The sequence below is a fragment of the Myotis lucifugus genome, unplaced genomic scaffold, assembly GCF_000147115.1.
Source record: "Myotis lucifugus unplaced genomic scaffold, Myoluc2.0 scaffold_274, whole genome shotgun sequence".
NCBI classification, from domain to species: Eukaryota; Metazoa; Chordata; class Mammalia; order Chiroptera; family Vespertilionidae; genus Myotis; species Myotis lucifugus.
Window position 1 is genome coordinate 818,333 of NW_005871322.1, and position 25,291 is coordinate 843,623.

The 25,291-nt window shown below is 54.0% G+C and overlaps 1 protein-coding gene across 10 annotated transcripts; it reads right to left on the reverse strand.

Moving 5' to 3' along the window:
- Window positions 1–25,291, reverse strand: ZDHHC1 (zinc finger DHHC-type containing 1). Of its 10 annotated transcripts, none has more exons than XM_023763148.1 (12): window positions 24,965–25,291; window positions 13,438–13,484; window positions 11,952–12,194; window positions 7,074–7,249; window positions 5,363–5,464; window positions 4,859–4,983; window positions 4,617–4,775; window positions 4,251–4,363; window positions 1,037–1,119; window positions 727–820; window positions 575–590; window positions 1–465 (listed from the first exon to the last, which is right to left on the reverse strand). In XM_023763148.1, the coding sequence occupies exons 2-12, from the start codon at window positions 13,444–13,446 to the stop codon at window positions 182–184; spliced, it is 1,404 nt and encodes a 467-aa protein (XP_023618916.1). In that variant the 5' UTR covers window positions 13,447–13,484; window positions 24,965–25,291; the 3' UTR covers window positions 1–181. The 10 variants fall into 10 exon arrangements, with proteins under 10 accessions (XP_023618916.1, XP_006099471.1, XP_023618917.1 ...); XM_006099409.3 differs by lacking the exon at window positions 24,965–25,291 and adding an exon at window positions 19,751–20,030; XM_023763149.1 differs by lacking the exon at window positions 24,965–25,291 and adding an exon at window positions 18,870–18,978.

Genomic DNA, 25,291 nt, shown 5'->3' on the forward strand with positions numbered 1-25,291 from the left:
TCCGCAAAAGCATAAAAACGTTTATTGGAGCATCATGGCCGGTGGGAGGGTATTGCTGAGTCGTGGGGAGAGTGGCCGATCCCGCCGGCCCTGCGGGCTCCTCCAGTGCACTGGGTCGGCAAGGGTCGAGGTGTTGCATAGAGAGTCGGGCCAGCCGCTCCTCCTCGGCCTCTCGGCCCAGCTAAGCCAGGCAGGCCTCCGGGCTGCCCCGCGCCCTGGGCTCGCCACTGCTCGGGCTCACGAAAACAGCAGGCACACGGGCCTGCAGCTCCAGCCCTGGCTCTGGGCCCCTGTCTCGGGGAGCGGCCAGAGCGGCGCTGCCCAGGCGCGTCTGAGCCACGGGAATCTCGTCCATGGACTCCGCTGACGCCGAGTGGTAGGCGCCTGCAGGGCCAGCGACGAGCACCGGGCTAGCGCCCCGAGAATCCGACGACGAGCTGGAGCGGTGGCCCGGGACCGGGGGCCCTGCGGGAGTGGAGGGAACTGTGAGACTAGGGGCTGTTACTGGCTGGGGCCCCTACCGTTCCTTCCCTCGGAGCTCCTGGTGCAGGATCCAGTCAGGAAGGGCCCTCACCCGGCTTCCTCTTTTTCTGCAGAGACAGAAGGGAGGCTGAGTGCCCCTTCCCCAGGTCCCCATCGCCAAAAGAGGCAGAGGAGTGAGGCAGGGCAGAGGCTTCTTTCCCATCCCTTTCCACCGGGGCGGGGGCCAAGCACAGTACCCCCTACCTGGGGCCGGATCCTGGGGGGCAAAGCCAGAGTCTCTGGAGAGGAGGGTAGTGGAGGCTCCACTTGGCCACTGGTGACAGGGAACCGGGAGAGACTGAGGGGGGAGCAGGAGGGTGAGCTCTGGATGTGAATGATCCCTCAAATCCCAGCCAGTTGGAGGTTCTCATATAAGCCTCCCTTCCCAGCAGATAACAGATGGGCATTGATCTGTCCTTGCCTTGGCCTTGGCCTACCCCCTTTCTCCCACCTGAGATGGCCCTGCCATGCCAATGGGAGATGTCCAGCTGGCACATGTCCCTATTGCACTCACTTGGCACTCACTGCAGCAGGCCTGACCTGGCCAGGGGGCTCTGGGCGCACATGGCTGAAGGTCCGCATGTAGAACTCCATCTCCTGGGGAAGGTGGCTGTCAGGGAGGCTGGACAGCCTGGTGTAGACCCAGAGCCTTCTAGGTCCTGAGCCCAGCCAGTCCTGGACACACATCCCTGCACCCTCAACCCCCAGGCCTCTGTGAGAGGTCTGAGTGCAGATGTCTGCTGTTCTCCTCCAGGCCTGCCAGCTATGCTGGAAAAACCTCTCTGCAGGACAAGGCCTGAAACACCCATTTCTGGACCTTACCCCAATCCCACAGACCTCCTCACTTCATCTAGACCAGCGGTTCTCAACCTGTGGGTCGCGACCCCTTTGGGGGTCGAACGACCCTTTCACAGGGGTTGCCTAAGACCATCAGAAAACACATATAATTACATATTGTTTTTGTGATTAATCACTATGCTTTAATTATGTTCAATTTGTAACAATGAAATTGGGGGTCACCACAACATGAGGAACTGTATTAAAGGGTCGCGGCATTAGGAAGGTTGAGAACCACTGATCTAGACAAACTCTGCTTCCTTCAGGAAGCTCCCCCAGCCTCATGAGTCCAACGCATCAGTCTAGAGCTGCTCTGGACAAGGTGGGTGGTGGGGAAGAGGTGCTTAGATATGTCCTCTCCTGCTCCCAGTCCCTCCCAAGACTCCAGGCTCTGAATTGATTCCCCCCCACCCCCACCCCAGCTGAGACACTGGGTAGCCAGCTGTTCATAGGCCAGGTGGGCACCCAAGGTTTTGTGCATGGCTCCACAGCTTGGCAGAGCTGAATCCTCAGAGTACCAACCATAATCTCAGCTGCTGGGGAATGCTCTGTTTCCCCACCCCTAATCAGAAAGGGAAGGCAATGGGTAGTGGAAAAAACAGCATTGCAACCCCATCCAGGACCAGGCTTATGAGTGAATTCTGTGTCTTGTTAGTAGCTGATCCTAACAGCGACCCTGGAGTTGCAGACCCAACCCCTGAAAGCGAAGGGGCCTGATGTCGGAATGTTGCAGGAGTGGCCTAGGCCTGCACCCCAGCACGCGGGACGCGCTCCAGCTGCGCCCACGAGGACTGCAGGTAAGGAAACAAAAGCTAGGAACAAGCCAGCTCGAGAAGACCTTGTGCCAAAGATGTGGGGCGGGGCCTCGTCCTTGTCCTGGCCCCGCCCCACAGGGCGGGGGGGGGCGGGGGGCGGGGGAGGGCACCCGGACAGCTGTCGCGCCCTCCGCAGCTGTTTCCATGGAGACCCAGGCGTCCTGACTAATGCAGAGACAGTGTAACAGCAAACGCGGTCTCTAAAACAAGCCTATGTTTGGGGGCAACGGCTCCAGAGTGGGGCCCCTCCCGCATTCCTGCTCTGGGTGGGGGTGGGGAGGCTGCCTGGGGCACTGGCAGATTTAGGGGACAGAGCTTAGCCGGCCACAGGCTGGCTGCACACATGTAGAGATTGACACTTTAGGAAGCCCTGCCCCACCTCTGCCCAGGCTGACCCTCTGGGCAGGAGTGTCGGGGTGCCAGCCTAAGCAGAAGAGCCCTGGGAAGAGGCAAGGGTTCTGAGGCCAGTCACAAGGACTGGGGCCTCAAGGAAACCTCCCTCCACATCTTTCCTCTTCCCCACTGTGGACCTCGCACCCCTACAGGGCCCTGCAGAGAGGGCCAAAGCCTACCCTGGGGTCCCTGGGCTCCACAAGGGTTGGGCAGAGGAATCTGGCAGTAGTAGAGGATGGTCCCAGAAGCCCGAGGGGCCAGGAGCTAGGCCCTAGCCAGCTGGGCAAGTCTGAGAGTGTCACCAGAGTGTCCCCAACTCAAATCCTCCTCCCCTCACCACAGCTGTCCCTCAGAGATCTTCAACATTTGCACATTCCTGACTGGTACTGTGGAACCTTTCAGCCTCTGCTCTCCCTTCTGCACACCCTCCTCCCACCGGAAGCCTCCCTCAGGCCATTTGCAGATGATATTACATGTCCTTGCTGCTGGCGCATCTGGCCTCCAAGCCTAGGTAGGCAGTGACTACTGTGCAGGGGCCCAGAGCCCTGGGGCCTGGATATCCTGGGGCCAGCCCTGCCTCATGGGCACTGTTGTGCAGCCAGAGCCTCAGACTCCTCTGTGAAGTGGGGGATGAAGCCCACTCCTCAGAATGGCTGCCACTGTGCGTACAGGGCACCAGGGCCCAACACCAGGGCAGGTACACAGTAGTGTGGCAGGAGGCTCCCCATTAACAGCCAGCACTCTCCCAGACCTGGCAGCCTGGCCCACCCCTGGCAATGAGAACAGGAGAGGCGGGTCCCAAGCCCTCTCCCAACCCGCCCACCAGCCTGTGTTTGTGTCCAGTTGCCATGAGGACTTGGGATCCAGGGCTCAGCCTTCCCAGCAAGGGCCTGCCTGGGCCCCCTGCCTTCCCAGTCCCTGGGGGCTCTGAGGACCCCCCCCTCCCCTCAGCTGCTGACCTCAGGAAACCATGGGGCATGGGAAAGGGGATCGGCTGGTCAGCAGCTGGGCTGGCCAGGCCCTAGCTTGGGCTGGAGGGTTCCTGCTTCAGGGTGTAGAGACCTTAACTCTTCCCAGACCCAGCTTCTGTTTAACCTTTCTTGGCCTCAATATGCTCATCTGCAACATGGATGTGGCAACATTACCTGCCTCGTGGGTTTTTTTAAGGATTAAATAGGGTAATGGGTATGAGGGCTCAGGTGGAGGTAACCGGTGACCACCTCTCTTCCCCCACAGCCCCACAAGGAGCAGGTCACCCAGTAAGGCAGATGCCATACTGTGTAGAAAGAACCTGGGCCCAGCTGTGGGCAGCTGTCAGCCCCTGGGTGTTCCGGCTGGGTAAGGGCCCAGAGCTCAGAAAGACTCAGGGCTGGGATGGGGAGCAAGGCCTCTGATCTGCCAACCTGCCCCCTTCTAGGCTCCCACGTTCCAGACCCTCCAGCGCACACGGGTTCAGGGGAATGCAGGGCTCCTTCGCACTGAGCCCACACTTGAGCAAGCAGGCATGTGCTCAATACAGGCTTGGCTTCACCCCTGTTGCCCAGCACCCCTACCCCAGCTGCTGCTCCAGACCTGCTTCCCTTTGCCCTTTCTTATCATTGGCTGCTATCTGCACAGCCCACCACCCCTTCCGCACCCAGGCCCCATCTCCCACCCCCTCAGCCCTCAGGGCCACTTCTATACCTGAATGGGTCGCATCTTGGGGGGACATGAGTCGAGCTGCCTGTCAGCCCCCTTTGCCTCCTGTGGCGGACGATGCTGCACGATGTACTCATAGGTGGTGAGCTTGTGCCACACTGTGGGGGTTAGGGGAGGGCTCAGTGCAAAAGAAAGGGGACCCTGGAGTTCTGAAGGTGAGGGAGGATACCCTGTCCCAGGCTGAAACCACTGTCCCCATATACACTAAACCATGGAGTGAAACCAGGCCACCACATCCAGCCAGCAGGAAGGGGCATGGCTTCTGGGCTCTACAGCCCAAATGATACCTCCCTGTAGCCCAGGGACCCCTATGTCCTGCAAGGCAGGTGTAGGGGGCGGAGGGGCACTTACTGAGATAAATGTGGAAGCAGAGCAGGTGCCCGAGCAGGGCTGTGGAGAGCAGGCCCAGAAGGATGAGTAGGGCGGCCAGGGCCAGGATAGCAGGAGCCTGGGTTTCCACAGGGGCAGCAGGCAGGAAAACGAACCACACATCTGTGTGATTCTTCAGGACTGCAAGGCACAGGCTGGGCTGTGACCAGTGACCAGACAGGCCCAGGGCTGAGGGTGGGAGCAGGCCTGGAGCCCAGTCTGACCTTCAAAGTGGTAGTTGGTACGCAGCCGCATGGGATTGACAAAGAACTCCACGAAGACATAAGTGGCCACCAGCACGAGGAGCAGGACACCCAGTAAAGCAGATGCCACACTGTGTAGAAAGAGCCTGGGCCCAGCCGTGGGCAGCTGTCAGCACCCGGGTGCTCCAGCTGGGTAAGGGCCCAGAGCTCAGAAGGACTTGGGTTGGGATTGGGAGCAAGGCCTCTGATCCTACAGCCCCAACTTCTCATGAAGCCAAAGGCCTTAGGGCAAAGGCGAAGCTGGGGGGCCACCCCTTCAGGTCCACACTTTTCTATGGTCCCGCAGAGGGAAGACCCCAGCCTACCCTCAGCAGTTCCAGGAGGCAGCCATCAGGAGCACACACACATGCACACCAGCGCCCAGCTCCAAGTACCCCCACCCCCGCCTTGCAGTCTCAATGTCCCGACTCACACACTCAGACCCGCCCATCCCCAGGCATCCCTGCAGCCAGGGTCCGCTCTCACCGGTAGTTCCTTTCTCCCACACAGTTGTTGAGCCACTTGCAGTGGTGGTCGAAGCCGCACACGCACTTGTTGCAGGCACTGCAGTGCTTGGAGCGAGCGCTCCTGCGGGGAGGGAGGGGGCGCAGTGCGGTTAGACCGCTGGCTGGTCCTCCCCTCGGCGGCAGGGCCTGGCTGGAGCGACGGGAGTCCGCGAGGGGCCGCCTGGAGCGGGTGATCAAAACCCGGCGCCTCCGCGGAACCAAGGAGCTCAGCGCCGGGGAGCGTGCGCGCCCTCTGGCGACACTGCGGGGCCGGGCACCCAGAAGAGGCAGCGTTTCTGAAGATCTGGGGACCCAAGGCAGGAGGGAGGAAGGGTGGGGCAGTATTACTTTGCCCCACTCAGGGAGTGGACACCGGGTGACGGGGGTGTGAAACAGAAATGGGGCTTCCGTTCCAAGCAAGGACCCCTGCATTGAACCAGGAGACAAAGCAGGTGAAGGGCCGGGAAGCAAAACAGGGCAAGGCTGTCAGGCCCAGGGCCTACCCTGCTCTTCCCAACAGCTCCATTTGTTTGAGTGCCCGTTTCTGTGCCAATCTGTGGGAATTATACTGGCATTCTTCCAGAAAACCCCAGCTTGTCTGGGCTCATCCAAAGGGAACCAAAAGAAGAGGAACAAGATGACATCTGGATGAACTCGGGGCAGTTCACCACAGATGAGATGAGGCCACTTAAGAATGTGAGCTTCCCAGTCCCAGGGAGGGACTGGGGAAGCCCAAAGGAGTGCAGAAGAGTGGGGAGCACTCCCCCAAACTGGACAGAGCCCTGGAATGGGCAGCAACTGCCAGGGCACCCATTGAGGAACAACACACTGCCTGGTGCCTAGTGGAGGAAAGGATGGTCTGATGCCCAAGTCCTCAGCACCCTAACACCATGGACTCTCTCGGCCCTGTGGACAGACCCCCTTCCAACAGGCTGCCTGAGTCTTCAGGTTGGAAGGGTAGAGCTGGCCTTGGACCACAGCCCCATGCCTAATCCTCCACCTGAGGCTGGAAGCTCTAGGAGGGTGGGGAGGGATCTAGGGAGGCCGTCTGGACCAGTCAAGGCATGGGCTCCGCACATTCTGACTCATCTCCCCACTAGCAGTGTGACCTGGAGTAAGTCACTTGGCCTCTCTGGGCCTGAGTCCTCATGGGCAAACAAGGATCACAGGATCTGCTCGGGGACTAGGCCAGCTGGTGGTGACTGTGGCTCTGCTGCCCAGCAGCCACATAACCTCAGGCAAGCCTCTGAGCCTTTCTGAGCTCTGGGCTCTCCCCTGTGGAGAAAGATGCTGCCCACCCTGCAGGGTGGCTGTTCCAAGCACTTGGCAACAGTAAGTCTCAAGTGTTAACTCCCCTCCCTGTCCCTATCTGGGAATGCTTGTGAGATTGGGGTGGGGGGTGGCTGGTAGAGTTAGTCATTAGAAATGTTTGTGGGTTTGTGGTTGTGCCAAATGTTTCCTACATTTACTGTTGGAAATGCTATTCCTCATCTTCTGTTTCCAATTACCTTTTCTTCACCTTCTCTTTCACCCAATTCTCTGTCACTCCATCAAGATGCTTGACTGTAAAACACGTGTGTTATCAGGGTGACTATAACGCCCTGGGCATGCCCCTCTCTGCCTTGAGCTCCCACGACAGTTCCCCAGGCACACTCATCGCCCGCCCACACTCTCTGTCCACACGCACTCACACATCCACGTCGCACAGATTGCAGTGCAGGTCTTCAATGACATGTGCGTGTTGGCTTCGGTTGAAGATGGGCAAGGGCCCGGCATAGCTCTTGTCCCTCACGTTGGCATCTGCTGGATCGATGGAGACAGCAGTCAGGTGCACCACGAGGTGGCCAGCAAAGATGGCGCCCATGCACTGGCCCAGCAGGTTAAAGGCTCACTCCACACTCTGCCAGTTGAGACCCCACCCCCTGCTTCCTGTGGCCAGAGAACTGGTCCCCACCTCCATACAGCTCCCTCCCAGAGACTCAGCCTGTGCCCGCCCTACCTCCAGGTCCCTAGAACTTCCTTGTCAGACCCCTCCAGGGTACCCAGGCCCGGATGGAAGGGGGAGCAGTCATCTGGGAACACAAATGAGCACTGCCTGCTGCTGCCCAGGGGCCCCAAAACAAGGCCATGCACACACAGGGCTGTGGCCTCACTGCTCCAAGCCTGGTGCAGGCTCTGGCTGGTCTAACCTCCAATTCTGATCTGGTTTCAGATTCTAAATGATGAAGTGAGACTGAAAGAGACCATCCTCTTAGGTCGAGGGACCTAAAATATAAGTTCAAAGCTTGTTTGTCTTGCTTTCATAGGAAGTCCTCTCTGAGAGGGAAAAGGCGATGCTCTCTCAGTAGCCGGCCAGACAGAGAGTCACTTGCGATGGGGCCCATCCCCACCACCTCCCGGACCTGGAGTTCAGGTATTTGAAACCCTGGGGCTGAGGATCTAGGATATTCTGATGCATTTAGGGCCTGACCAGAGACAACATCTCTAATTCCTGGAGCTGAAACACAGCTCTTCCAGGACGTATCTGCTCAGTGATTGTACCAAATTCTGGAGATGAGTATGCTGACAACTTGCTGCAAAGTCTAAATGTGTAAAAATTCCCTAATAGATTCCACACAGGCAGCCATCTCCCCTCCATTCATCCATACTCTTGCTGGCCAGGCAGACACCATCCCTCCATCATTCAGCTTCCATCCATCAGCTGTCCAACCTCCTTTCCTCCCTTCCTCCTCTTCCTTCCAGCGGCCAAATTTCCCTGCGTGTCCGCATGAGCCAGGCTCCACCCTACTGTGCTGGGCCGTCATTGAAAGAGACAACCCTGTGACCAATGAAAACCGTCTACAGCCCTGGCTGTGGGTCAGGCCTTGGCACTGGCCTGGGTTATTCCATAGTCTCACGACGCTGTTCCTCCTCTCTGGGTCCTCTTGACTCTGCCCTTCACTTGGTCTTAAAGCAGTTTTGAAGAGCTTAAACCTAAATCCTTGCTTGCTTAACCTCCTCCACTGGCTTTCAGGGGCCCTCAAACTAGAGTTTATTCTTCAGCTCAGCGCTAGGCCCTTATGCTCTGGCTCCTCTCAAACCTCTCTGGTAACAACCACTCCTCCTCAGCATTCCAGGCTCTCTTCAGACACACTGAATGTGGGCAAACATTTAGTTTCCTGCCTGCTCCAACACTTCTCCCGCCCCCACACCCTGGCTCATTCATTCAACTGTTTACTGAGGTCTTTCTCTATGCCAGGCACTGAGGAATATGGCAGGAGCGAGACAGACACGGTCCCCGAGCTCCAAGGAGACTACAGTCTGGTAGGAAACAGAAATGTTAATCACATAAGGGGTTGACTGCAACAAAGAAAGTTCATGGGACAATGTGAGTTTGTGTGACCTCAACTAGTCTGAAGGGATCCAGAAAGCTCTCCTGAGAAGGGACCGCCTCAGCTGAGACTGGCAGGTGATGTGAGGAGGAAAGGGAGCCTGGCTGGTTCCTGGGAGCAAGCAGAGTCCCAGCCAGAGGGGTGGTTCCAGCTCAACTCATGGCTGCCATGTGAGAATGAGGGCCCATGTCCCCAAATTCTGGCTTTTCAAAAGGAACCAGAAATCTGGACGTTTTTTGGTGAGGTCTCTCATGTTTTAAATGTTGACAAGGAAATTATTTTTTTAAACCCACCTGCCAAAGGTCTGTTCATTTTGCGTGCTAATTATCCCTCAATTTTAAAAAAAGAAAAAGTCTGTAGGCCAAACTGGTTCATGGGCTGTCAGTTCTTGACTTCTGACTTAGCTGGGTGTTGGGGTGGAGGAGAGGAGCAAGGGGCTTCCAGGAAGAGACCTGTGTCACAGCAGAGAACAGAGCAAGAAACGTAAGAGGTAGGCTGGGGAGGCATGCAGAAGACTGGAACACATAGATCCCTTGAGTAGCCTAGAACCCTCGTTCCTTTGAAGCGGGAGTATGCCATTCAAGATCAGATGGTTTCTCATAACTTCCTTAATCGCCCCGAACCCTTTAATACAGTTCCTCATGTTGTTGGGTGAGCTCTCAAGTTCAATGTTACAAATTGAACATAATTAAAGCATAGTGATTAATCACAAAAACAACATGTAATTATATATGTGTTTTTCGATGGTCTTAGGCGACCCCTGTGAAAGGGTTGTTCGGCCCCCAAAGGGGTCGCGACCCACAGGTTGAGAACCGCTGCATTAGAGGGTATTTAGCTGGGGAACAATGTTATCGTGTTTGTTTTTGGAAAGGCCACTGTGGCTGCAGCTACACACATGGACTGGTTCGAGTGAGAGTGTGTGTAAAAGACTGGTTTGGCAACAAAATGGTCCTCTAGTTAAGAGAGGCAGATGGAGGTGAGAGAGAAAGAGAGTGATTTGATGGCTATTTAGGAGGTAAAATCAACAGAACTTGATGACCGACTGGATACAGGTGATGAAGGGAAGGGGTGGGGTCAAGAGCAAATGGACAGGTTGGTCAGGTGATGTGAAGAGGGGAGCTGTGAGCAGCAGGGGCGTCAGGGCCTGTGGCGATGTTGGTCTAGATGGCCCATCTCCCACATCCACAGGATGCTGGAGAGCCCCTACCCCGTACTTGCCGCGGGATACTCCAGTCTACAAGGCTTCCCTCCAGCTGGAGGCTGAGCTCCCAGGGCTGGGGCCCTGTCTTGCTAATCTTTGCAACCCTCGGTCCCAGCTAGATCCAGACCCCAGGTGGGTACTTGTTACACACTATCTCCCTCCCTCATTCCCCAGGGTCCTGAGGAAGGCTACAGAAGGGAGGTGGCTTTGAAGGAAGGAAGAACAATCCAGATCTGGTGGCTCTGTGAGCCTCCACATTGCCCAAAGCAATTAATGTGGAGAGGACAAAAGCCCCAAACCATCCCAGTGCCTTGGAGTTGGAGTGCCCTGAGCAGCTCTGCTGGCCTCACTAGGCACCAGCTGTGTGACCTCAGGGAGTCACTCAATCTCGCTGAGCCCCAATTTCTTAGTGAAGTGGGAGGAATACCTCCAAATTAATATGAGGATCAAACAAGATCATCTACGTACAGGGAATGGCACAGGGCCTGGCACACAGAAGTGCTCAATAAGTGACAGTTACTCTGTTTACTGGCAGTGTCCTGACTGCACTCACTGCAGACCACATGGCAGAAACCGAGGTAGCCCTGAGTGAGGGGTGTGCCCATTCCAGATCATGAGGGGACTATTCCATGAAGCTTCTAGTTAACAACCCTAAGGCCTGTTGGTCGCTTCTGGAAAAGGCCAGTTTCCCACTTACAGAGCTCATGACTGTGCCCGGGGGCCTAGTGACACTGGTGGTGTCCGGGATGGCGTCCTTCTCCACACACCTGCCATTGTCACTCACCAGCCCAGGGCTCTGGGATTTCCCTTATGGCTAATGCATTCTGGTGCTCCTTGTTCCCACCCTGGGAAGCAGGCAGAGGAGGAGGCTGAGAGCTGGAGCTGGCAGAAGTCCTTATGTAGCCCTTAAAGGGCTGAGCTGGGACCAAGCTCCACTGCTGACTCTATGTCCAAGGAGGCATAGAGTTCATCCCTGATAACCTCCTGCAGCTCACCCTAGCCCTCCTTCCCTGAAAGGCCCAAGGGATGATCGCCATGAAGCACACACACCAGGCACACTCGCAGGGCCCCTCTGGACAGGAGCACACGGCCGCTGCTGCACTCCAATCTCAGCCTTGCAGCCACGGCCTCTGCTCCTGGGGTTGTGGTCAGAGCTGCTGCGGTCACTCCACTAGGCCCTTGCAAGTTTGTGTTTGTCACTGTTCTCAGGAGCCTCCAGGGCATCTCTGATCCCTCCTCTCGACAATCCAACCTCTCCCTAAAAGGGCATGTTTACAAAGTCAGTGAGCTCCTAAACCAGTGGTTCTCAACCTTCCTAATGCCGCAACCCTTTAATACAGTTCCACATGTTGTGGTGACCCCCAATTTCATTGTTACAAATTGAACATAATTAAAGCATAGTGATTAATCACAAAAACAATATGTAATTATATATGTGTTTTCTGGTGGTCTTAGGCGACCCCTGTGAAAGGGTCGTTCGACCCCCAAAGGGGTCGCGACCCACAGGTTGAGAACCGCTGTCCTAAACAGTCCTGGGACCGCATCATAATCTGTCCAAAATAAAACCACATTTTAAATGTACCAAAACCTTACTATGTAAAAGAATTCTACCATGACTCTTCTTGAAAAGTGAAAAATTCTTTCATAAGTGGAATAATTACTCTCTCATTTATCCCTTGTTGAGCTCTGGACACAATTAGCTTAAAGAGAGCTTTCGAGCGGTACCCTGGTTGAGAGGCTCCCTCTGTGTGGGCCTTTATATGCTCCAAGGTACTTCAGGTCTGTCAGCTCACTGCATCAGGCAGAGGGGGCAGAGGGGGCAGAGGGGGCAGAGGGAGGTTGGAGGTCAGGCAGGCAGGCAGCTGGTCTCTCCCAGGGAAGAAACCGGTCTCCCTGCGCTCTCTGAGGCTCTGGAACCCAGCTTCAGGCCTCTGCCATGTCCTCCATCTACTGCCCCTACAAATCCATGAATCAGCCCCACATTTTCCCAAGGATACAGCATAGCCAGCAGGCACCCAGTGGTGAGGCAGGAGGGGAACAAGGACCCCAAAGCCGATCACCGCGAAGAAGAGGTACAGCAGCCAGGCCACAATCTGGAGCGGGTGCGGGGGCCAGCTCCACCCATTCCGGCGGGACCGCTGGCCCTGCAGCTCCGGGGAGGGTCCGCTGGCCTGTGCGGGTGCTGTCCACACACTCTTCTCAGGCGCTGTCTTGTTGGAGGGCTTGTTGCAGATGTTCATCTCCAGAGGGAGAAAGAGTAGAGAGAGCATTAGCCTGAGGAGGTCCAGGCTGGACCCAGAGCCCACGCATGCAGCCAGGTTTCAGCAGGGGGGAAGCAGGCTGGGGCACTAAGCCACCTCCCAGCTACTCTGCAGGGCAACGGGCGCCCCAGCATGATGAAGTCAGTGGGGGAGGCTGGTGTGAGTGCTGGTCTCAAAGCCCCAGAGCCAGCTTTGGCCCCGGCCTTGGCCAGTACAAGGTAGGAGGGCCCAGGGTTTATTCAGGACAGTGTGGCTGCCTGTTACTCAAAGTGTTCTGTCTCCACAGCCATCAGTGTTAAACCCAATAAGACATGTTCTCATCTGGGAACAATATCTGGCTGGGCCAGACCGATGAGAACACATGCTGATTCTGTTACGATTAGTCACCTCTGTCCTGTGGCCCAAATGCAAGTGTCAGAGAGGGGCCCCTTACCGTTTGCTAAGGGAAACAGGAGCGGAGCCGTGTGGAAGGGGGATCTAGCCTCTGGTCCTAGTAAGCATGTACTCCCTTTAGGACTGGGGGAGGGCCTTGAACATTCTCCCCTGTGCCTTGGAAGCTGCCTGAGGCTTCTTGGCTGGGGAGGAGCCAGCCCACGAGAGAAGGAGGGTTCCTCCTTGTTCCCCCCAGAAGAGTAAATGACCATGTTTCTCTAAGTAAAATCTGGGCCTGGTGCACTGAGAACAGACAAGTGGGCTGACCTGAGGGGGCTCAGGGAAAATGAGGGCTTGACCAGAGCCTGCCACCAGATGGCAGCACGCCCCCATCCCGCCAGCCTTGGGCCCAAGAGCTGGCCTAGGGGCCAAAGTCACCAGCCTGGCAGACAGGGTGGGCCTGTGCTAGCTTCTGGGCCGGAGGTGGAAACAGAGCCTGGGCAGGCAGCACCAGACTTGGGGAGACAGGCCAACTGGGAGCTCTTGGTGGGGACAAACCCTGGCAGCTGCACTTTCAGGAGTCCATGCCCGTGGGCCTTCCTCACTTCTCAGCCCAACAAAATGTTCCTTGACCTTTAGAGCCCACTGACAGCATCTCCTCCGCCAGGGGTACCCCAAGTCAGGGAGCTCATGCGCAGTCTTTACTGGGCAAGTTGCTGCCACTTGGAACACTCTGCCACCCTCCCCATATCCATTTGCCCGTTACCCCAGCTTCCCCCAAGGACAGTAAATGTGTGTGACTCATTCACCTCTGCTCCCCACATCCCCTCCCCCAGTACCCAGAGCATACCTTGTACATAGAAAGTACTCAGTAAATGTTTGCTGACTTGAGAACATCTGAAATAAAAGGAAATGTGGGCATGGTAAATGGTGTGGAACCTGGTCCACCCAAAGCCATCTGTCCCACTCTGCCCTGCCTTCAATCTGTACAGCCTCCAGGCACCCACAACTCCCCTGTTTTTCACAGGCACAGCGCACCCAAACCTGCCCGCACCCTCACCTGCCCCGCCCCAGCTGCCCCTGCCCACTGGCTATTACCCTGACTGCGGAACATTTGCACTTACTCACTCTGCCCTTCATCCCGCCTGAGACTCAGAGCCTCCTGGAAGCTAAGCCTGGCATATCTGAAGACAACTCTGAGTACCCTCACTCAAAGCTAAATGATATGACCCTAGTTTTCTTCCAGGGACTCTAATGGAGTCCTTTGTCTTCAATAAGAAGCAGCAAAAGGTGAAAAAAGAGTTCCAGCTTTGGAGGAAACAGATCTAGGTTCGAGTCCTGGCTCTGCACTTACTAGCTGATTGGCCTGAGTTCCTTCATCTGAAAACGGGTTAGGGTTGCCTCCCTAGGGCTGTGTATAGATCAGCGACACTGTAGGTAAACCTGACATATGAATGCTCCCTAAATGATAGGCACCATAATTACCCTTAAAATAGCCCTCTGGGCAGGTGATCCTCATCTTTCCAGACTGAGGCTACTACATCTGATATTCTAGGAGGTTTATGTCCAAAGTGATGGGGTTGGCTGATGTTGCTTTCTTATGTCAATGGTCCCAAGGAACACAGTGTCATAAGAGCTGGGCCACTGGATCGCCATGTAACCTCACCTTCCATCAGAAGTGACATCACTTTATTTTGGATGTCCCCAGAGGTAGCAAATCTTTGTCCTTGATTTTTGGAAACAGTCTATGGTCACCATGTCAAGCCCTGTGAATACAGTTTAGCTGGGTGGTTCTGCTCAGGGTAGGGGGCAAATCCCTGTGGCTTGCACATCGCTTCTCCAGTGACATCATCACCAGGGCAATGACTTTGAAGGGAACCCATGAATTGGGATCCCTAAGTCCTGGCTTTCCTTTTGCCTCATCACATCACATCATATATATATATATATATATATATATATATATATATATATATATATATTTTTAGAGAGAGAGGGAGAGGAATAGAAAGAGAGAAACATCAATGAGATGAGAGAGAAACATCGATGTCCCCACTGGGTACGGAGCCTGCAACCGGAACATGTGCCCTGACCGGGAACCTCTTAGTTCCTGGGTTGACACTCAACCTCTGAGCCACACCAGCCAGGTTGCCTCATCACATCTTAACAGCCCTACACCTGAGGGCCTTTCTAAAGAAAGCAGCGGAGGAACACTGCTGACATGCCCCACTGCCCACAGTGGACTAGCAGTGGCTGCAGGCACCCCTAGCCCCAGTGCAGCCCAGATACCTGATGGGGGAGGAGTCACCATCTGGGGCCAGAAGCCTATACAAACAGCCTTTGGGGTGGCTCTGACTCCAAACCAGGTGCTCTTAACCCAGAGAAGTACCACTGATGGTAGTGCATGAGGGGACAGTGCTATGAGGTCCAAGTCCCTTGAAGCAGTGGCAGCATTCTAGAGTAGATACCTCAGCTTGTCAGAAGACATGCCAGTTGGCCCAAGGCATAAGCTCTTAACTGATGATATTTTCCCTCACAGAGTTGACCACATTCTTTTGGCCTAAAAAAATTTGATTAAAAAGATTGGGAGGGCCTTGGCCTGTGTGGCTCAGTTGGTTGGAACGTCATCCCGTATACCAAAAGGTTACAGGTTCAATTCCTGGTCAGGGCACATACCTAGATTACAGGTTCATCCCCGGTCAGGACACATACGGGAGGCAACCAATAAATGTTTCTCTCTCACATTGATGTTTCTCTTTCTTTCTCTCTCTCCATTCCCCCCTCTCTAAAACAAACAAACAAAAAACAAACATGCCCTCAGTTTAAAGAAGACTGGGAGGTCAGAGAGAATCCCAGATGGGCCTCAAGCCTTGATGGGACCAGGCCCGGGGACTTCACTGGCTGTCCCGCCCTCTCTCAGCACTGCTCTTGGAGGCCAGATTGAAAGATCCATGCTCTGCTCCTGGACAACGTGGAGTGTCACCTCTTGCCCTTCCGGCCCCACTAGGCTGCCATGTGAGTGGCCAGCTTGTCACTCACACCTTGGCCCAGTCAGTGCCTATTGGGGCCCAGCCCCCTGTGTGCACTGAGGATGTAAACACAAATGAGACCAGGCGCCTGCCCTCAGGGGCTTGCTTCCTGGGGGCCCACACAGACCCAGACAGACATCAGAACAATGGGTGAATGGGTGTGTTTGCAGCTTTGCAAGGGCCATCCGTTCAGTGTGACAGAACACAGGGTGGATGGGTGGGAGCAGGAGTGAGGCAGGCAGGGGAGAGAGAGATGAGCCATGGGAGCTGCAGGGTTAGATCATAGGAGGTGAAGTGAGAAAGCTTGGGCATTGTTGAAAGAGCCACAGGACGTCACAGGAAGTTTAAAGCAGGGGAGTGACAGAAAGGTGATAGGGGCTTTGGAAAGCTTTCACGTCACAGTGGGGAAGCGAGCATGATCAAGAGAGGAAAGGGTTGGGGCGGGTAGGGGGGCACTGACACTACAGCAGCTCAGCCGCCCTGTACTTTGGGAGGAGATGGTCAAGAGGTGGAGGTCAAGCCCACAAGCTCCCCCTGCCCACCGAATGCTCCCCGCTGCATCTTTGGTGGGCTGAGATAGGGAGGCCTTGACAAATGATCCTTCATGTATCTTCTGCTGCCACAGAACAAACCAAGAGTCAAGCTGGCAGAGACAGAGGCAAGAGGCCCCATGGAGTGTCAGAGCCAAAGGCAGCTGCCACCTTGGTAAGCTAAGGACCCCCTGGCTTCTAAGGCGACTAGAGGGGCTGTGCAGGCCCCTGCCTTGCTCCAACAAGGTGAAGCCCATTGCCAGGATGACAATATAATCTGTTCTTGTTAACATTCACCTGCTAAAAGCCTAAAATAGCATTTTCCAAATAAGGTTAGGCTACCTCAATTTATTTAAATGAGGAAATCTTAACATTTCAAGTTCTTATTACAAGAACTGTGGAACATGAAACTAACGGTAAAATAATTGCATGACTGATCCACTTCCCTCTTGTCCACCTCTGCTCCTATGAAAAAAATATTTAGGGATGTGATTCTGAGATTCGTGCATGCATGGCGTTGTCCAAAGAACCAAGATGAGGAGGAAAGTGCCAGCCCTGGAGCGGGCATTCCTGGATTCCTGCAAGATGGTTAAGATCTCAGGAAAGAATCAACTCAATTACTAAAGAGGGTGTGTGGAGAGAGGCCATGGACTGGGAGGGTCAGAGGAGAGGCTTGGGGATCCAGACACCTGAGCCACCAATGCGGGGGGGGGGGGGGGGGGTTGCAGATTGGAGCAAGGGATGAGGGCTAAGCCCAGAGTCTGAGCCTGGTTCTGGTAGCTGTACTGCCGCTCACAGATTGAGGGACCCAGGTAGGAGGTGCAAATTTCATAAAGCCACCTCTTTGGGTCTCTCCTTCATTCACCTTTCAAACAAATTAGCTGGAAGGCAATCTGGCCATGCTGCCAAGCTTTAGAACACATATACCCTTAGGCCCACATTCCATTTCTAGGTACTTATCATATATATATATATATATATATATATATATACACACACACACACACACACATACATACACAAAGTACACAAAGATACACACAGTCTTGTTTGTAATAATAAAGGACAAAAGCAATATGAACAAACTATGGCACATTCACACAATGGAATGCTATTCAATGTCAAAAACAAGGAGGGAGGAAATGACAGGTAAATGGAAAAGCAAGATGTATGATGGCTGTAGAGAGTGCCACCATGTGAGCAAAAACCAAGGCAGGTGGACAGACATCTGTGTTCCCATATGGATGGGTTGTCTCAGGAAGGAAACAAGAGAGCAAACACGGGGCAGCCTTCGGGAACGGGACCTCGTGGCGAGGAGTGAGACAGAGATGTGCTTTTACTGCGGATGCCTTGGTGCTGTAGGAATTGTGTTCTTGTTTTTGTTTTTACTGTGTGCATGTACTGCTTTTAGGAAAAAAAACACACACACAAAAAAACTGTTAAATAGTAAATAATTGAGCAGTGTCACCTCTTGCCCTTCCGGCCCCACTAGGCTGCCGTGTGGACCAAATGCGCTCACGTGAGCCGGAGCCCTGTACCATGCCAGACAAACAAGGAACTCCTGCCTGCCAACCGTGCAGCAAGAGGGCTCCGTTTTAGTTCAGTGCTTTCTCCGTCTCAAGAGCAGTTCTGACTCGCTCAGCTGCAGGGCTGTGAGGAAGAGCCGCAGAGCTCCCTACGAGCTGTGGGGGTCTTGTCCAAGCCAGAACCAGGCAACCAGACAGGGACAGGAGCTGCTGGGCAGGACCTTGCTCCCGTCCTTGGCCTAGGGCAGCTCAGCTCCTCGTGACTCCTGAACCCAAAGCGAAGGAACACACCACAGAAATGTTTTGCTCCCAGTCATCTTTTATTTTGACTAGAGGATTCATGGTTGCCGTGCGAGTAACTTTCTACGGATATTTATAAATAAGTTATCTGTTTTTCCCCCAGGATCTGCTTTTAAAATAATTTGCAACAAGATTTAACAGATGCCCAATTTGACCATTTAAAGGAGGACATGGTGCACACTGTATATTACAGTGTAAAAAAGTCTTTAAAAAGAACTTCTAGTGGCAAGTTCTTTGTTTATTAAAATTCCCCACAGGTACCAGAGAAGTCTCTGGCCTTAAGATCCTGGGAAGTGACTAAGAGATGCACATCACAACAATTCCCAGAAAATAAACTGGAACTTCAGGCCGTTCTGGTAGACCTCGCAGGCCCTGGCCTGATAAGGCTGGGCTCCTTGCATAAACAACACGCCGAGGTCTGATGCGAGGTCAAGAGAAGCTTGACCTCGGCCATTCCTGAGCAGATGTGGCCTGCAAACATTTTGTGTCATTCTCCTCCCGGAGCAACCAACCGCTGCAAACTGGGATTCAAGTTCAGCCAAGGAACTGGGACAAGGAGGAGGGAGCAGTAACATGAAGCAGGAATGAGGCCAATGAGCGGAGGCCAGGGCTGTTGATTTTAACCAGGAAATCGATTCCCATGATTGTGGGAGTAAGCCTCCAGGAACACCCACCAAGAAACGGTCATTAAGAACAAAGTCTTGACAGAACAAAGTCAGAAAAACAAAACTGGCTCATTAAGCACCAGTGTTGCTTTTATTCCGTCTCATGAAGGTTGTGTTTATAAACCCGTCTCCTGCAGCGAACCACCAGCTAGTCCCACAACAGCAGGGACCACCCTTCTCCCGGGTCTGAACCCGGCTCTCCTTCCATAAGGGAAGTGAAGCCACTTCTTACCATCGCTGCCGCCATCGCCCTCACCCAGGCCTCCACCATCGACCCCTCCAGTGTTTTGATGAGAAGAACCACCACCAGCACTGAGAGGGCAGGCACTTCTTCTGCGCCAGGCGCTGCTGCCAGCGCTTCCCTGGCCTCCGAGGTGGCTGGCCCCTCGCTTTCTCCCTTAGAAACAACATGCAGGACAACTCGCCCCCCTCCCGGGTGCGGCCCCGAGACTCAGTGCGTCTGGCGGCGCAGTGCCACTGGCGGGACTAGGCCGACCCTCGGCTGACTTCCCGGTGCCCTGTCGCCACACTGCCCACCGCACCCGGGGGGAGGCGAGCTTTTCAAAACGGGAAACGACGTCAAAAACGCTTCGATGGTGTCCTCCTGCTGCTGGGATGGAGTTAAACTCCCCCCGCGTTTCTCAAGGCTCCCTCGCCCTTTCTGGTCCTTCATTGCACTTGGCTTTTCCCTCTTCCAGAAACTCCCCTCCCCTGTTCGCAACGCCGGCCCCTTTTCAACCTCAGGCCTCAGCCTCAGCGTCTCCTCCGACCGCAGACCCGGCCCGGCCGCCTCCCGCGCGCTCACCTCCAGGGCGCACATCCCCACCTGAACCCACTTCCGCCCCCCGCCCGCCCCCGCCCCGCAACAGCCCGTGGAGATTGGCTGTCAGGAGCCCTCGGGGCCCCGCCCCAGGCACACAGTAGGCTCTTAATGCGCATCTGTGAACCTGATAAAGACAAACGGGAAGGCAGCTCCGCGCTCGGACGCGTCCCTGGAGCCCAGGCCGCGGGGTTCCAGGCCGAGGCGAGCGCAAAACCCGGCTGCGGGGCGGCAGCGCGACCCGGTGGCCGAGGCCAGGCTTCGAGGTGAGAACCGCGGCGGTAGCTCCTCACCTGCGCGTCGCGGCGGCCCCGCCAAGGTCACTCGGCGGCTCAGCCCTCGCCCGGCCGTCCACCCTCCCCGGGGCGGCCGCGCTTCAGACCCTCGCGGTCGGGATGGCCCCTGGGACCCGGCGGCGCCGCACCCCCGAGCGGAGCCCCATCCCGAGCTGCGCGGCGGCGATTAGGCCGGCGAGTCCTCGGGCTTGGGCTTGGGCTCGGGCTCGGTCTCGGGCTCCCGCGGGCTGGCGGTACAGCCGGGCCAGGCCGAGACGGGCTGGGCCTCGTCCGGCGCTGGACCCGTTCCCCTGGCAACGGCGCGGGCTACGGCGCCCCACAGCGGCCAAACCGCGCCGCGTCACTTCGCGCCGGCAGCCCGGGAGCTGTGGCTCGAGGACCCCTTGGCGCCCCGGCCGGCCCGTTCCCCGCTCCTCCACAGCCTTTCTCCTAGAAAACTCGTCCCACGCCATCCCAACCCACACCTTGTCTTCTCGAAACCCCTAACTTGTTCCAAAAGCGCCCCCTTCCAGTTTCTCCCGAGACCACCGTCCTCGGGGAGATTCCTGCACATTTTAATGAGCGTATGTGCAGGGCACCGGACATACGGTGGGGAACACCCATGAGGTCCCTGCTCTTCATGGAGATTCCAGGCGAAGGGGAAGACAGAGCTAGACAAATAAATATGCAGGAGCTCCATAATATAAAGGGTGAAATACAAGAGCTTAAAACAGTGGTTCTCAACCTTGGCTGCACATTAGAATCACCTGGGAATCTTTTTAAAATCCTGATTTCTGGGCCTCATCCTCCGGAAGTTCTGTTTCTTTGTTACTAATGATGAGGCCCAGAAATCAGGTTTTAACAAGACTCCCAGGTGATTCTAATGTGCAGCCAAGGTTGAGGACCACTGGCTTAAAATACGTTGTGCAAAGTATCTTCTTTCTTTATTTCCTGTAAATCCAGCATAAATCCCTCTGGGAGCCCTCGTCTTCCAGCCTGGTGGGAAATTTAACCTTGGTCTCCACTGAGCTCCTCTTACCCAGGTTATTCCATGGACCAGGATCTCCTACAGCCACAGTCTGAAAAGCATCCTGTGGTCCTGAGTCCTCTCTAGCACTGACGCCATAGCCACTGTCCTATCCACAAGGACTTTGAGGTTTAGGCTCTGCTTCCCCGGGGCTGACACAGGACAGGCCGGCGTCCTCTGTTCCAGGGCCTGCAGACTCTCTTCTCTTTCCCCGCCTGGGGAACCTCCCTGTGGACCTGGTTTCCCTGAAAGCTCTCCCCTTTTCCTTGGGGATACTCAGAATGGACTCGCCCATGAACTCGGGCTTTCTTTCTTTTTTTAAAGAGAGAGGAAAGGAGAGGGGAAGAGAAACATCAGTGTGAGAGTGAAACATCTATCGGCTGCATCCTGTACGCCCCCTCACCAGGGATTGAACCCGCAACCTGGGCATGTGCCCTGACTGGGAATTGAACCTGCATGGGACAGTGCTCTAACCAACTGAGCCATACCGCCCAGGGCTATCTCTATGACTTAAAGTCTTGTTTCCAGGACTGATAAACTCAAACTTGATGTGGAATAAAAATCAATAGTCTCGGGGGGTGGGGGGCGGTAATGAGGGGATAAGGACACACATGTAATACCTTAATTAACCCCTAGAGTGCCAGGGAGCACGATCGCGCCCCTCCTGTCTTTCGCCAAAAGTGCTGGGAGCGCTATCAAAGCTTCGAAATGGCGTCCCGTTCTAAGTCTGCTTTTATTAGTGATGATGATATTGCTAAATATGTCAGTGTAGTAAAGGTTTCCTTAAGTTTTTGAATATGTAACTTCATTTACTTGCGATTCATAATTTTTTTTCCTAAACTGCTGTAAAATCAGCAAAAATGCCTTGGCAATTTTAGCACAGTTCCTAGGATATTGGTTGGCACTCAAAGGGTTAAGAAAAAAAAAGAATTCTTAGTACTGCCAACTGTTATTTTCAGAGAATATGTTTTGTCCATTAATAATGTTTGAGAAGGAATGATTATTATTTGTTCTTTTTAATGAATAAATGATTATCATTGCTTGTGCAATGTTCTTACATTTTCACACACACAAAAGAAAAATCAATAGTCTCAGAAATACAAGATGGCCTCTCAACTCTTATCTGGAATAGGAGAACTTAGGGTCAAACAGAGATGGTCACCCAGAAATCAAGGTGGAGAATAAGCCCGTGTATGCCCACAGGGAGAGAAGGCCAAAAGAGTCACAGCTATCTAGACTCTGGGTCCACCTGCCTCCTAGGCACCTCTCCGGAATGTTCCATGGATATCTAGATGCAACACGTCCCTACATGCCTCTCTGTCCTCACCACAAACCTGCTTTTCCCCTTGGGCCCTCCGAAGGGCACTACCATCTACCCAGTCTCCTCCTAGTCCTTGCCCATCTAACCCCACAGTTCCCAGGACCAGGCAGTCCTCCCTCTGAAGCATGTCCTGTGTTCATTCTTTCCACTCCATTCCTGCCCAGATCACCAGCATCTTCCTTACTGTCTCTGCAGCAGCCTCTGGTCTGGTCTCCCTAACATCAACCTGCCTGCTTCCAGCCCATCCTTCTCCTAGCTCCCAGACTTGCCATTCTTTCTCTTAATTTGTTAAAGTGGGTGTCCCACTTTAACAAATTAAGTCCCCAAAATAGCAGCCCCCAAAGATGTCCACATCCTAATATCTGGAACCTATGAATATGTTACCTTATATGGCAAAGGGGACTTTGCAGATATGATTAAGGATCTTGAGATGCAAGATTATCCACATACATTCTGTGTGATGACAAGAGCCCTTATAAGAGAGAGAAGGTCAGAGGGGGAGATGTGACGCTGAACGCAAAAGTCAGATAAATTTGCCCTAGCTGGTTTGGCTCAGTGGGTAGAGTGTCGGCTCACGGACTGAAGGGTCTCAGGTTCAATTCTGGTAAAGGGCATGTACCTGGGTTGCAGACTGGATCCCCAGTGCCGGTCAGGGCATGTGCGGGAGGTAACCGGTCAATGTGTCTCTCTCATCGATGTTTCTCTCTGTGTCTCTCCCCCTCCCTTCCAACCTCTCTAAAAATCAATGGAAAAAATATCCTTGGGTGAGGATTAACAACAACAACAAAAAAGTTAGATAAGTTTGAAGATACTACACTGCTGGCTTTGAAGATGGAGGAAGAAGCCATGCGCCAAGGAATGTAGGGGCCTCAGAAGCTGGGAAAGGCAATAAAACATACTCTCCTAGAACCTCCAGAAGGAACCTGTCTGCTGACATCTTGACTTTAGCCCAGGGAGACCCATTTCAAACTCCTGCCCTCCAGAACTATAAGATAATAAATTTGTGTTGTTTCAAGCCACTGCATTTGTGGCGATTTGTTATAGCAGCAACAGGAAACTAGTACAGTAGGTTTCAGATAGGGTTAAGTACACATACATTAACCAGTGAAAGCTGTTTCATTTGAAACAAAAATCCAAGTGACAGCTCAGACTCCCTTGATGTGTGTCTGAGTGACTCCAAGTCAGGCTTTCTGAGGACGCCCTGACAGCTTTTTCATTTTAAATTTGCTTGAGGCAGGGGCAGTTTGATGGTAATCTTCTGAGTTTGTCATCATCATGTGGTTTCCAATCCAGAGCCTGACACTGCCCAGGGCATCACTTCCGAAGAAGGCCACATGTTGCCTGCTCCCCGGCAGGCAGAGGGTAGAAATCTTCCTAACCTGAACACATCACCTAATCAGTCTTCTGTTTAAGATAATGCGGGGTTTCCTTTGTCTTTAGACCAGTGGTTCTCAACCTTGGCTGCACATTAGAATCACCTGGGAATCTTTTTAAAATTCTGATTTCTGGGCCTCATCCTCCAGAAATTCTGTTTCTTTGTTACTAATGTTGTGGCCCCACTCCATAACAAAGAAACAGAATTTCCGGAGGATGAGGCCCAGAAATCAGAATTTTAAAAAGATTCCCAGGTGATTCTAATGTGCAGCCAAGGTTGAGAACCACTGCTTTAGACAAAGCATGGCTCCCAAAGCCGCGCTTAGCAAACTCCTGTTCATCCCCTCATCCCTGTGCCCAGTGAGGCTTGTGCAACTCCTGGAACCTGCAGCATTCACTCCCACCCCCAGGCCTTTTCCCACAGGGTTTCCATTACTTGAAGTGTTGTTCCAGCTCCTCCCACCCGCTTTGTACAATTTCTTTGAAAATGTGACACATTTTTCTGGAACAGAAGTCAGTCAGCCCCTTGAGCAGGACTTGTTCCTGCCCCTGATCTACAAGGCAGGTCTGCCCAGGGTTCACAGGGAGAAAAGCTCAACTGTAATTGGGAATGCTTATGCACACACACGTGTGAGAAGATCCTAAGCCAGCTTAGGCGGCTCCAAAAAATGCCAGAAGACACTCCTGGGCTGGAGCCGGTGGCCTGTCCTTAGGGCCAACGCGTACTCAGGCTTCCTGGGACTTGTCACTTGTCCCAGGGCAGGTCAGTGGTTATTTGTTTCGATCCCAGTTCTGCCAGTCGCCAGCTGGGCAAATTCCTTAGCCCCCCTAAATCTCAGTTTGCTCCTGTGTGAAATGGAGGTAACAATAGCTACTGCATAGGGCTGAAAGTGTGGTCAGGCCTATAAACGCACAGAGTACTCAGTTGGTAGTAGACACTGATACACATAATCGAAACCTTTTTTGTCTTTCTACCAGGAATGATGCTAACCATTTCATCAGCTAATCGAATTAAATGTTCATGATCAGATTAACCTGGGTGGGACGTGGTCGGCCACAGCTCTTGCTTGCCGAGTCCACTTCATCTGGGTCACGGTACCCTTTCCAATGGGCCCTGGATGACTCAGCCCATCCACTTGGCGCGTCCCCATGACCACCAGCAGCTCTTGCCCCAGCAAGCACCGAGGCCTCTGACTGGTCTTTCTGCTTCCATTGTGGGCTCCCACACTGTCATCCTCACAGCTTGTGGTGGGCGTCTTTTTTTTTTTTTTTAAGCCAAGCTGATTCTTTTACTTCCTGCTTACAATGCTCAGTGACTCTTCCCTGCTCCCCCAGGGAGTGGTATTTCTATATCCCATAAAATTAGCATCAAAACCTCCTCCGCACGACAGCCTCCAAGACCTCCTTTGCTCCATGGCTCTGGCTGACCCCTGCAGCTTCGATGGCCTCCCTTTCCTCAAAGGACCAGGCTCCCTCTCTATAGGGCCTTTGCACGTGACGATCTCCCTACCTGGAACATCACTTTCTCGGGGAAAGCTTTCTCTGGCCCTCAGAACAGAGGAAGCATTGCTGCCATCGCACCATGGGATGCTGCTTTCTAGTTCCTTCCGTCCATGGCTCCTTGAGTGTGGAGTGATCTGATTAGGGGCTGTCCCTCCAGCCAGCCAGAGAGCCCACAGAGGAGGAATGATGTTTTTTCTAGCTCACCATGGCTTCCCTAGCACAGAGCCTGGAACAGAGGAAGGAAGGAGGAAAGGAAAGAACAAAGAAAAGGAGTGTGCTATTTATAGGAATTCTTTTGTGAGGCCCTTTGTAAAGTAAATACCACTCCTTGAAT